The 14,429-nt window shown below is 32.4% G+C and overlaps 1 protein-coding gene across 1 annotated transcript in view; it reads right to left on the bottom strand.

The window, feature by feature from the left end:
* Positions 1 to 14,429, bottom strand: part of ORC4 (origin recognition complex, subunit 4) — a 92,247-nt gene that overhangs the window by 8,648 nt on the left and 69,170 nt on the right. Inside the window, exons 5-9 of the mRNA XM_012659424.1 lie at positions 12,902 to 12,977; positions 12,411 to 12,496; positions 9,957 to 10,005; positions 7,734 to 7,885; positions 3,607 to 3,780 (exon numbers count right to left, since the gene is read on the bottom strand). Coding sequence (XP_012514878.1) covers positions 3,607 to 3,780; positions 7,734 to 7,885; positions 9,957 to 10,005; positions 12,411 to 12,496; positions 12,902 to 12,977 — 537 coding nt within the window. The remainder of the gene's footprint in view (positions 1 to 3,606; positions 3,781 to 7,733; positions 7,886 to 9,956; positions 10,006 to 12,410; positions 12,497 to 12,901; positions 12,978 to 14,429) is intronic.

Genomic DNA, 14,429 nt, shown 5'->3' with positions numbered 1-14,429 from the left:
TGACTATTATCATAAACAAGGTCAAATATGGATGAGCATAAAATAATAAAGCAAAATAATAGAAATAAAAATATTTTGGAAATAAAATCTTTTTTTTTTTTTTTTTTAGTTTTTCCATAGTTTTCAAATTTCACTATGGAAGAAATTTAAGAAATATATAACTAAATATCATAGGCAAACTACACACTCAGCTTCTGTGATCTTTTACTCCAATCAAGTCACTTATAAGCTGATATAGTAAACTCAGAGGACTTGGGAAATCTAAAGCAAATCACTGGGGACAAAAATAATTGATGGTAAAAATTTTCTCTGCAAAAATTCCATTTTTAAAAAACACTGTATTTGCCTTTCTTTAACATGATGCTTCACAGGGTTGTTATTCTGCACTCTGCCTTCCTACATTTACCTCTTTATTTTTAGTGGTCTGACACCAACTTTCGTTCTTTCTGAAAGCTATCACCTTCTTGCTTCTAAATTATTTAATCTGCTTTAAAGAAGACTACATTCTCTTGGGCTTTTTGGAGGTAAACAAAAACAGAAAAAAAGAAAATAAAAAGTCTACATTATTTATATGTGAGCCATTAAATCAAACAAAACAACAACAAAAAAATCTGTCTAACCTTTCTCATTACATTTTTAATTCCACTTTGATTCGAGCACTATAAACTATTTGACAGAAACGCTATTACCAATAATCATTTGTCTTTTTTTTTTTCTTTTTTTTTTTGAGACAGAGTCTCACTCTGTTGCCCAGGCTATTGTGCTATGGCGTCAGCCTAGCTCACAGCAGCCTCAAACTCCTTGGCTCAAGCAATCCTGCCTCAGCTTCCCAAGTAGCTGGGACTATAGGCACGCACCACCACGCCCGGCTAACTTTTTTCTATTTTTAGTTGTTTGGCTAATTTCTTTCTATTTATAGTAGAGACGGGGGGGGGGGGGTCTCACTCCTGCTCAGGCTGGTCTCGAACTCCTGACCTGGAGTGATCCACCTGCCTCGGCCTCCCAGAGTGCTAGGATTACAGGAGTGAGCCACCGTGCCCAGCCATCAATAATCATTTGAATTTAGCTTTGGGGGATTTCCTTTGAGGAGAATTAGCTATGAATCTTTTATACGCTCTTTTCCAGGAATTTCTCTTATACTGCCAGGCTGGAATAGAATTTACTCTGCTTACTTATTTGACTCATTTGAGGTAGGAATAAACCAAACCTTTAAACTAAGCATAACATTCAAGTTCAACCCTATCCTGAAGATGTTTCTTGGATGAGATTCCACAGGTGACTTGTTATTTGTACCACCGGTTTTGGTTTAACATTGCAATGTAAAAAACCTGCTGGATAGCCAGCACTGAGAGAAAGAAAGCTCCCTTAATGCAGTCACCACCCCTCCTCCACAGGACAGGGACTCTGGCCATGGTGCTGACAGATGTTTCAAGTGAAGCTCACTTATTAGCATAACAAAGGGAGGTGGCACAAGATGATAGGGATAGAGAAGAAAATATTAGAACTAAAAGACACACACCCCAGTGATGCCAGTTCTATTTTGTGAAACTGAACTCCAAGACTGTCAAAAAGATGATAGGATAGCGCTCACATTCATTTCTACCTCCTGGCCCTAAGTTTGAGGGATATAGGGTCTGCAACAAAAGACCAGAAAATTGGGGTTGAGCCACCCGATTACTACATGGCTATCACTTTCTAAGTCATCCAGAGTTACATTAATACTTTACCAATAACCTCCATCATCCTCTTTATCTATATACCCACTTTTAAACGCTCAGAATGTTAACATAGCACGAAGGAAGGACAGAAGATGAATGATGGTACAATGCACCCTGGGCCATGTAGTCACCTTAGGAAAAGAGTTAAAGTGAAGAGGTATGGAAATAATAAAAGCCCTGGGAGAGCACGGACACTTAATACTATGAAAGACTACATCTGAATCTCTAAAATAGCCAGAAAAACATACTGGAGTAAGACAATCGCTTCAGAAGTTACAGAGGGTGAAAATCTGCGTGGCACTGAAAAGTGGATATAGAGGCTGAAGATCCAGGTCTGACTGATTCCAGACCTGGGTGAGAGAGGCAACAATACGGGAGTAACAACTATAAAGAAAGTGCTCCTATAGAATGGAATCCTGTAATTAGAAACAGTATTAAAGAACACTTGCCTGACTTAGCTGAAAGTTCTGAGTCCCTGGCAAGATTAATTTCACAAGGTGATTGGAAAGGAGGATCCATACCTAATTATATCAAGGCACAATATCTGAATTTTAAGGATAAATTCCACCATTTTTATAAACAATTATGTATAGCTCTATTAGGAAAAACAATACAGAATTATCAATCACAACACAGTAAAAAAGTAAATAGAATAATATATAAGGTTTGAGCCCTTTATGTAAAGGAACAAATTTAGTATGTATGTAAACTCTGCAATGTTATAAACCAAATAATTACTCCATTGTAAAAGGAAGGAGAATGGTATGGCTATATGGGAAACTTCCACTCCCTACCACATATTCTTGTGCACTGATTAAATTTAGTTCAATGAACTTTTATGATTTTAAAAAAATGAAATGTGGCAAAATTAGTAGTGTTTACATGAGCAGACCATATTTTATAATCAAAACAAGAATCATTAAGGAGCAAAATAAATGCAAAATTCTCACTTTTAATTTAGTATTGCTTTTAAGAGTTTATGGTAAAAAGAACATAACCTAACATTATTGCTTTAACATAAAATAATCCTTTTTTAGAGCCAGTGGATCTAGACTGTGTAATTCTATTCGGAGGGCTAATCATCCATACTCATTAGCATTTTAATATTATAAATCAGTTTTTCCCAATTCTTTCAGAACTAAGGACTCTATATTACACTCTCATGAGGCCAATATATTTTAAAGATTCTATGAGGGACTTATTCAGTAATATTGTTTTTCAATTATATTATTAAACATATACTAACAAATATACTCCCTCCCTTCTCCCTGCCTACTGAAACTTCTTGTCAGCATGAGAATAAACCAATGGCTAGTGTGCTGAGTTGATATAACAATGGTGTGAAAAGGCAAGGGTGGTCATCCTAAGTGCAGGTAAATTTACAGAGTCTAAAAGGTTTAGAAAACATTTAAAACATGTCAACCTGCCTTTATATCTAAGTCCCTCAGGTCTTCTGGGACTCCCAAGACAGGATTCATCGATGTAGAAAATATAACCAGAGGTGCCACAGCCAGATTGCCTGTTACCTAACCCGAAGAAATAAAAGCTCAAGTTGTATATGAGAACTAGGGAAAATAAAAATCCACACAAGATAGCTATGATCCACTAACACAGCATATTGCTAAACTTGTAAAAGACATGAAACCACTCACATAAGTCCTAAAGTTTATGTTCTTTTAAGAGAGAGAATTTAGGAGATAGAACATTTCAACTGTCTTTTCTAAGAAGAAAATACAAAAAAAAAAGGTGTATAATTTGCATTCCTGCAGTTTTATACCATATCAACATTAGAAACTTTGTGTTAATTTTTTTTTTAATTTGTAATTTTAATGGCTTTAAATCATATAACAGACACATAATTACTCTGACATTTTTGCCCTTAAGTTACCTGAACACTCTCATTCCACTTCTCAGCAAAAAGCTTGTCTGGAAATTCTGCAGGTAGAGATAATTGTTCTTTAAATATTTTAACATACTGTGGAAAACCAAATGAATTCATTAAGTGTATCTGCCGGTGAGAAAATCGTGACTTCACTCTTTTTTCTAAGAGTTCCAAAATATCCTTAAAAACAATAGAAATTCCTGTAAGAGGCATGTTAAGAAATTTTTGTAACCAATGTTTGAGGTATAAGTAAACTACAGCTTATAATTAGTAATGCTTATTCTATATACACAATCATTTAAAAAGATTTTATGCAAACTAAATAATCCCCTTCTAGGCATCTGTAGGCTTGGTGATGTCCTGCCTTTTTCATAGCATGTTATCCTCAGCTAATGTGCAACATTCCAAGACCTAAAATGACTGCTAAAAAAACTGTGACTATTACTGAAGTTATATACCACAAAAACATCAAGAGTTTCAATAAGAAATTCTGTACATTCTATGAAGAATTCTGATAAAAAATTATGATAATAAAACACAGTGAGACTTAATACATTCATGAAAATTTATTCTTCATGGTTTTATATAAAAAAGAATCAAGCAGCAGGATGTGTAATGGAGGGAAGTTCAGTTTGTTAAACTACCTACAAATTTAAACTGGAGCAACATGGGCAGAAGGAACCACGATAGAAAAGAAAACTGGCAGAAATACAGCATGAAATTGGTAAGTATTCTTTTTTTTTTTTAATATTGATGTTTTTTAAAAACTACTTGTATTTGTATTTTTCCTTAAGAAGAAATTAGGACTCAAATTTACTATCAAAGAACACGAGAAACCAAAAGATAACTAATATGTACTACCTGTAAGGACATACAAAGTTTTCTTAAATGAAGGTAATACTTTCCACAAAGCTGATACGCATTCGAACTATCCCAGATATCAAAAACATAACAGATAAGTTGTCCTCTTAACTCATATAGATAGAATTTCTCATTCTTAAATCTCTTTTTAATATTGAACTTGAGCAATCTTTCAAAATATATTATGGTACAAGAGTTACCATATCACCTAACAATTACACTCTGAGGTATACAACCAAGAGAAATGAAATTATATGTCCCAAAGTGTACATGCATGTTTACAGCAGTATTATTCATAATACCTTAAAAAATATGAACAACCAATGTCCATCAACTGATGAATGTTTAAACAAAGTGTGGTATATCTACACAATGGATTATCTGGCAACAAAGAGGAATGAAGAACTGATACATGCTACAATACAGATCAGCCATGACAACACTGTGCTAACGGAAGGAAGCCAGTCACAAAAGACTGTTACATGATTCAATTTATGTGAAATGTCCACAAAAGGCAAATTATCATAGAGACAGAAAGTAGATTAGTGGTTGCCTAGGATTGAAGAGGGAATGGGGGCAGACTTGGCTAAAGGGTATGGGGCTCTTAATGATTTAGTGATAAAAGCACAACTCCATGAATATACAAATAAATCAATGAATTGTATAGTTTAAATGAGTGAACTGTATGGTATGTAAATTATATCTCAATAAGGCTGTTATTAAAACCCCCCACCCCTAAATATGAACAGTGACATGATATTTGATTATTTAAAGGAATTATTTCTAATTTTTAAGGCATAACAATTATATTAGAGAAATATATTTTTTAAAGAGTCATTTTCTGAAAATACATTCTGAAACACTGATAACATGACATAATGTCTGGCTTTTTCTTCAAAATAATACAAAGAAGGAAGGAGATATTAGAGCATAAATAAAACTAGTGTATGGTAATCGCTGAAACTAGGCAATGAGTGGAAAAGGGGACGGAAGGCTCATTATATACTCTCTCCTATATATAATGTTGAGATTTTCTACAATAAAACTTCTTAAAAAGAGGTGTAGTGAGGCCTAGAAATATGAATTTTTAAATCCAGCCAGATGATTCTCATTTAAGATATCCTAATAACCTAGATACAGAGGAAAAAATTCTAATGATCAAAATGGGATTACATAGTTTGGGAAGGAGGACAGGAAAGATTAACAGCCTGAGGTAGGAAGAGTGAAAAATCTAGAATATTTTTATTATAAGGTCAAAGAAAAGAACAGTACTAGTATGAGAATTAAAAGAGAAGGATGTTATGTTCAGAGACAGGGATATTATATATAATATTTATTTACTACTAAGGAGTTCTGGGTCACCAATATAGGTACATAGTAGAAAGGTAGCAGAAATAATACTCTATGCAAGCAACGATGAAGAGTCTGAAGTTGGGAATGAAAAGAAAAAGATGGAAGTAAATGAAGTTTTAGTGGTGGATAATAATTACAAGTTGGCAATGTAGGGATAGAGAGAATAGTAAAAAAAAAATAAAAATAAAAAAATTACAAAAAAAAAAGAAATTTCTTCCACTGGGGAAGAAGCTGCTTCCTGGCAAAGTCACTACTCTACTTCTCCCTATAAACAAGGATATATAGATACAAATTACACTTGAAAGAACTATACAGCTAGAAAATTATACATACAGAATAAGAAAGAGCAACTGAAAACACTGCTAAGCTATTGACCTTTTATTTTTTTTTTATTTGGTCCTTCACTGGGTCAGTAACATTTGCCACTGCCACTTCCATCCAAAGGAAGATTTTTTTTTTTTTTTTTTTTTTTAAGCAGTAAGGAGAGTGCTTCTTTTATCTCTGTGATAGCCTGGTGGGTTTGGCAAGAAGGAATAAAAATATGTGGAGTACCAGCCAGATCTTCTATGAAGGAGGCTTATTTTGACACCATATATCATAAGCTCTAAAGCACAAGGAAAGGAAGTACAGAGACAGCCACTCCACAGAAAAATAGCACTGAAAGGAAGGCTGTTGAAAGATGACTTAGTGAAAAGTTTCACTTTTCTTAAAAAGAAAAAAAAAAAAAAAGAGCTGTAGAAAAGGAGAATAAGTAAATGGGCCTGACAAAAGGTCTGCCAAGAATTGGGGGAGGGTTCTGGGGGGGAGTGGAGGATGGAAGAAAGCTATGGAGGCTTGGCAGTCATAGTATGAGAAAAGGGATGACTCTTTGATATGGTTTGTTCCCACCAAAACTGATGTTGATTTTTAAAAGCCAGTGTAACAGTGGGAGGTGGTTGGGTCATGGAGGCAGATCCCTCATGAACAGATTAGTGCTATCTCACCAGAGTGAGTTCTCTCTCTCTTAGGAATGGTTCAGTTCCTGAGAGAACAGGTTGTTATTTATCCACATGCCTGCTACCCCACTTTGACCTTCCACCATGTCATAAAGCAGCATGAAAGCCCTTGCAGAAAGCCAGTGCCATGTTCTTGAACTTCCTGGCTTGCAAAACTCTGAGATAATAAATCTCTTTTCTTTATAAATTACTCAGTCGCAGGTATTCTGTTTATACTAACACAAAAGGGACCAAGACACTCTTAATATCAGTTTTCCCTGAATTCAGAAAGAAGTTCATTTCGGACTACGCGAGTGTAAGAAGGTAAACACAGAAAAAAGCCTGTGTAACTGTCCAATGGTACCCAAGATTTAATATGTATAGAACCTTCACAAAGAAAAGTGATAGTGACATTGAGACTATGGTTAAAATCATTCTAAAATACGCTAAGGAACAAAGAAGTCACTATCTACTATGACTGCTTGATAGAATCTCTTCCATTTCTGGAGCTATGTATTTAGAAAGTTGGGATATTACCATTTAAAGTCGATTCCAAGTATTTTCAAAATATGGAAAGAATTTCCAATGTAAAAGCATAAACTATTATCAATTTTTATAAAATAGTGGTGAGATTATTTACCTGTCTCTTTATTTGCTAATGTAGAAATTATTAATTTCATTAGCATAATCCAATTTCACATTTTTTTCTTCAGTGATTTTATTAAGAGGGAGGTATTAGTTTATGGGTGTGTAGAGTACCTGTCTTCTTGTTTTCCTCAATTTGAGTTGAAAAGCAAGATAAATATACGAGGCATTGATGAAACAACAGTGTTAAAATGTCTAATATAATGATCTCAATAATTGAAAAAAGATTAATCACATTAACAATTAAGCTTAAATTTTCAAATATTATCATCAATGTTTTTAATAGAAACAAAAACTTACCAATCTACATGTAAGTCCAATAACTGCTATTGGGGTTTGTGCAGACTGAGAAATGTCAAAAAGATTATAGAGGAGTGTTTGGTTTTTATGATGAGCAAAAAGATCAAATTCATCTAATATAAAGATCACCGGGCAACTGCTGGTCCGATCACCTACAATAAAATAAAAGCTTTAAATTAACAAGCAATTATATAACCTTCCTAAATTTCCAAAATATTTACTGTATTTCGGTCTTTAAAACTCGATTCGGAAAACATATTGATAACCTACTTTGGGGAAGCACATTTACTGGTGCGTATATACTCATTCAACAGAAAAAATTATTCACAGGATAAAGATAGCCTCTATCACCCTCAAGTAGTTAACTATTCTAGTTATTACACTCTAGTAGTTGATGAAAAATTAAAAATCATTTAAATGACTGGAGATGATTATTTTTATAATTCTGTAAATATAATTCTCATTTAGTCATTACAAAACTGACAAAAGACTTTTAAATACCTACATAGAATCAAAACACTTAGAGATTAAAATATAACAGGAGTCACCTAATTAATGAACAAAACTGCTTCAAAGCTACTTAACTGCTTTAAATCACAATTTTTGGCATTTCAACAGTGAGGGAAAAGTTCAACATGACTCTCTGGATACATTTTTCTCATTCCAACAATGGAAACTACCTTAGTAGAAGAATCCCTTTTACCTTAGGTTTAAAGGCTTTATATTTGCATAAAAAAAGTGAAACAAAAATCTGATTAAGGAGACTTACTCCAATAGACACTAAAATAAATACAGTAGGCTAAATGATTTAATACTGGTACAAAATCAAAGGGACTACTCAAAAGTCTATAAACAGACCTACATAACAATTTGATAAAATATAGCATTATATATCAGTGAGGAAAAATGGTTCACTCAAATTTAGATCCCTATTCTATACCTCATACCAAAATAAATTCCAACCAAATTATAAATTACAAATATACGCATTAAATGAAAACATGGGTGAATGTTTTCATAATCTGAAGCAGAGAAAAAAAATTCTAGATAAATGTAACTATGTGAATAATTTAAAACTTATGCTCAGCAGAAAAGTCCAAACCAAGGGAAGAGAAAAATAAGCACAGGAATTCCCATAAGTAAGTATGACATAAAACCTCACCAAAATCAGGGAAAGACCCAAAGGAAATACAATCAGGCATTGCTTAATGACAGTGATATGTTCTGAGAAACGTGTTGTCAGGCATCATTGTGCAAACATCATGGAGTGTACTCACAGAAACCTACATAGTATGCTTACTATACACCTAGGCTGTATTGTATTATGATATAGCCTATTGCTCCTAGGCTGCGAACCTGTACAGCATGTTGCTGTAACTGAATACTGTAGGCAACTGTAACACAAAGGTTATGTATTGTGTATCTAAACACAGAGAAGATGCAGTAAAAATATGGTATTACAATCTTATGGGACCACCGTTGTATATGTGTCCCACCACTGACTGAAACATTTTGCAGCACATGACTATATGTAACCCTGGAAATGTCAATGGTCAATAAAAATGTGAAATGATGAGTATCACCACTGTAAGAATTACGCAAATTAAACAAAGAACAAAATTACAAAAATTAAACTAAGAGATTGGCAAACATGAAAACTACTAATTGTTTTGAAGTTGTGAAGAAAAATGTATTCTCAAATATGTTTAGAAAGTGAAACTTCCACAGTAGTTTGGTAATATTTACTCTTTTAAATATGGTGTCTCTTAACCCAGAATTCTACTCACTGAAATTTACCCCAAGAAATACATGATGATTGTCTAATCCTTTCTAATTATAAAAAATTAGAAATGGAAGTCCCAAACTGGTGATTAATTATAGCATCTTATAAAACAGAATATACAATAATCATTAAAACGATAACACTGATCAAAATTTATTGATTAAAAAATAGGTAAAATAATTTTATATCTGTAAAGAAGTTATATCTATCTACAATCTATATTAACGATTTGCTGCAGGTGAAGAAAGAAAAGAAACCAAATGTTAATTGAGATAATCACTATTACAGCGATGGGAGATGGGATTACAGTGATCATTTTATTCTTTTTTATATTTCTGTTTGAGGGTTTTTTTGTAAAAGCATGTTTTACCTTTATAACCAGGTGAAAATTAAAGTTAAAACAAATACCTTTTGATACAGATAAATACGTTAATATTTACCTTTTTTTAAAGCTTCCAGAAGAAATGAAAGATTTTCTGCAAAGCTTCCCTGAATAACAAAAAGATAACATGACTAAGTTTAATGAAATAAAGAATAAAATAGGGCTGATTCTTTATATAGACACTATGTATTTTTTTCTAGTAATTAGTCATTGGCCAAAATCAGCTGAGAGTCTCTATACTTACTACCTAAAACTTAAATGTAAAAGTAGAGACGGTGTAACACTGAAAATGGCGATAACTATGTCCCGTATGAAATTTTCTGGACAAAACCTGTAAAAATGTTAAATTTATTTGAAGGTAGTTTTGAAGAGTTGCTATATTCTACATACAGTTAGAGACTCAGAAATGCATTCCACTTTGTGTTTTCAAATACATCAGGCTCTTGAAAGTCTCAAATTAATTTGTACCACTAAAGAAATGACCATGAATTTAAATGAGATCCAAAAGGGAAAGGCAAGAAAAAACTTGCTTGAAATATTAGATATTGTAACAGTGTCTGTCTATTCCAGAGTATATTGAAGATTTTGTATATATCATATCAAGTTTGGCTATGTTTACTTGAAATATAGCCAAAACATTTTTGGATACAACTTAAATATTCTAAATAAAATTTAACAGAGTAGTAGATGCATTATCCAGATGTTTCAGATTTGAGGTAGAGACCCCATTAGAATATTTTTTCATTAAAGTCATTAATTTTTATTTCATTCAGGTTTTTTAATTTAAAGAAACAGCCAACTTTAAATTTGAGGAGATAAAAAGAAGAAAAGAAATCCACTCGTTTGTTCTCCAATTGAGAGAGCTAATATAAAACAGTACAATAGAGTTTTAAAGAACATCCACATATTGTGATAATCGCATGCTGTCATGGTAATACTATTTCCACAGTAGACAGGGCAAGAGGCGTTATCCATAATTTTACTATAACATAACAAAGGCTCAAAGAGACAATCTGTCAGGAAATCAGTGGTCAGTTCTCAAAGGTTGCTTGTCTTTCAGCTTTTTTGTTTAAAAGACTACTATGTCTAACATTAAGTATATACTTACATAAGTAACTTAGGTTCTTATGTTCAGCCTCTGCCATTTTATGACCACAGGCAAACTAATTATGCTCTTTGAGCCTCAGATGCCTAATTTACATAGTGAAGGAATTAAACTAATAGTGTCTATATGTGGCGATAATAGTGATGATTAGCATAGAATGATAGACTGGGCCTTTTATTATTTCACATAAATCCAATATGAATCTATCCATTTAAAAATGTCAGCTACACCTATCCAGATCAACTTGAAATCAAAAGTCAAACTGAGCCAACTTAATAGGAACTTTTTGGCCTAATAGTACACTAGCTTCAACATTATGTTCTAAACAGAAAGTAGAACACAGGATTTATAGAAGGGGCATTTTGAATTTGTACTTCAAAGAACTGCAGACAATCGAAGAGGAATATATGCTTGGCTCAACTTTTGATAGATAATTATTAAAGACTAAAATTCCTAAATGCTAAAGGCTTACACAATTATGCCCGTGTCATTGCAGTAGAGAGCACGTAGTAGAGAAAATTAGAGTGACAGCCCTTCATGGTCACCAGTCACCAGAAAATGAATATGGAATGTATATAAGTCACTTCAACTGCATAAACAGTATAAGGATAGATAATTTCATTATGAAAATTAGGGCAGCTAAAAATTAAATAATTGTCTTTTCCTTAGGTCCTATATATTAGGTAATAGATAAAACGTTTAATAGAAATTTCAAATCTGTTTCTTTTAGGTTATTCATGTTCACTGTCCTAAGACACCAAGCTGTTATGGTAATGAGGGATGGATAAATTTCTGAAAACATAGTAAGAGAATTGACATTTGAACAGCACATTACCATCCACAAAGTATTTTTTAAAAGTTAATTGATATTTATTTAGTGTTTCCTTTCCTCTTTAGAATAATGCTGTGAAGTATGTACAATAAAATAATATCCACTTAACATATGAGGAATCTGAAATTCAGATACATTCATTAGTCAGCAATTACCAGGTAGTCTAATGGTTTTCAGTAAGGCAAGACTGAAACCCACCTACTGTAGCTTCATATTCATCACATTTTCCAATGCGCCCATGCCATCCAAGTCTCAGAGGAGACTATACAGCTATAATATAGTATGTTTAAAAATATATTCATCTATCTCCAGGATAGAGAATCCGAGGATTTATTTTACAGATGAAGGAACAAACTCAGAGAGTATCTACATAAATGTAAATTTCTTAGCTCTTTTATAGCTAGTATAATCTACTACAAAATAAAATCCAAACATTACGAGTAAATGTACCCTGACACAGTGTACATTTTTATGACAAGAATCTTGCATGTTTCAACTTAGAATCTCTGAACCTCTTCCTCCAGAAGGACTGTACTTTGAAGTTTATTTAATAAAACAACTGAAGTGATACTTACAAAAACTTTATCTCCAACTACATTTTCCAGATTTAACTGCCTTGTGATTTCCTTTAGGGCAATTTTATCATTGATCTGCAGCAGGCCTGAAATAAAGTCCATTTAAAAGTATTTAATTAAAATGAAATATGTATTTGATATAGCAGATAATCTTCCAGTTATGTATATTTTTCAATGCTTTTTAAATTTAACTGGGAAGAAAAATATCAAACACTTGTTGGTTCACATTAGTTTCTTCTTAAAACTCAGCAATAAAGACATCTGGTAGAGTCAAAGAACAATCTTCCATAGAGTTAGCAGTATTACTTAAAGAAAGAGAAAAGACAGACAAAAAACAAAGTCCTTATGTGATTCCTTTATTCAACACGGATTTAGTTTTCAAAATCTAATTATTAACACAGGCTTAAAACACACAAGTGAATTTAGTTTCGTAATCTAAAAACCTCACATGGTTTATATCATTCCCAATGACAAAATGATGACATACTTACCATTTAGGTGAACGTGTAATATATTTTCACACACTTCTTCTATTTCCATGAGTTCTTTTAAAGCATGATTTATTAACTAAATATAAAAAGTTTATAAAATGTTTAATAATAGGTAAAAGATAACAAGAAGATCATATTCTTTTATAAACCGAGTGGTAGAAACACATTTTAATTAACAAATTTCCAAATTCTTTACAGATAAAAGGATTAAGTAGAACATGTTATTTCTGACTCCTAAGATACCAGAGCCAGGACTGATCACACTCTCCAACATCTATTCAAACTTTTAATAAAAATTGAGAAATAACCCTTAAGTTTAAAAAAAAATATTTCTCTACATGTCACACTGAACTATGGCCCCTTATGAACTTCATGTCTCAGTACACATACACTTTTCTACCATTTACTCTACTAAATATCATTAAAATCCACTGAAAAATATATATCAGAACAATGCTAAATGATTATAAAAGGCTATGCCCTAAATATATATATATTTCTATGGAATATCATGAACTACTTTGTTACCATGAAATGAAAATAAGAAAAGTAATACCATGAGATTAAGCTAAAAAGAGATAGCCCATCTGTTAGTTGCTATGTACACAAAGTCCTTATTAAGGAAACTTGGGGCTTGCAATAAAAAAAAAATCAATACTAATAATTACTATAATAGATTTATGGTTATATTCAGAAAGTATTATATCACCTTAAACTATTTAATTATAAAGCTTCACATTTTCTTAAAGATTTCTGTACCACATACTTACATTCATTTTTTCAATTAGTGACAGACTATCACTGTTATATTGTGATATATCATATGTATCTCTTCATAGGACCACTACATATAGTTTTGAAAATTTGAAAATGAACAAAATTAAGAAAAGCTAAAAAACTTTTTCAAAAGGATGAGTAATAATGGGCTAACTATTCCAATATCAAAGTGGAGGAGTACTATCACAAAATAAATGGTCCAGGAAAAGAGGCTGTATATACAAAAAAATTAGTATAGATAGCATCATGACCTAGTGAGGACAAAAAGGATTATTCAACAAAGGCACTGGGACAACAGGTAAACTATTTTCAAAACTAAAATACTATTTGTATCTGCGATATGCTCCTTATGTCACTGCAACATCTCTGTACAAAAGGAAAAAGCAAATATCATCCTCCTTTTAAATTATTAGGTTTCACAAAAAGATTTTAAAAATTATGGCTTTTCCTGGTATATCTGTATGATTTTTAAAGCATAGCGAATTCTACCTTAGATCATAGGTAGTTTAGCTCCTCTTAAAAGAAGACAATCTCAAGATTTCAATTGTCATACTACTAGTAACAGCTCAGCTGAGAAGTGACATTAAAGAATTATCTGAACAAGAGGTCTGCCTTTAGATCAGGTCTGACCCTATACAACAGCACATCCCTAGATGATAAAAACTTGGTTCCTGAAAAATATTATTTTTAGTGTTTTTCTTAATATTAATAATCTACAGTATTCTTTCCCTATCTCTTTTTTTTTTTTTTT

Source organism: Propithecus coquereli, unplaced genomic scaffold (assembly GCF_000956105.1).
Source record: "Propithecus coquereli isolate 6110/MARCELLA unplaced genomic scaffold, Pcoq_1.0 Scaffold118, whole genome shotgun sequence".
NCBI classification, from domain to species: domain Eukaryota; kingdom Metazoa; phylum Chordata; class Mammalia; order Primates; family Indriidae; genus Propithecus; species Propithecus coquereli.
The sequence above is the reverse complement of the archived record's forward strand: the minus strand, read 5'-3'. Positions and strand labels throughout refer to the sequence as shown.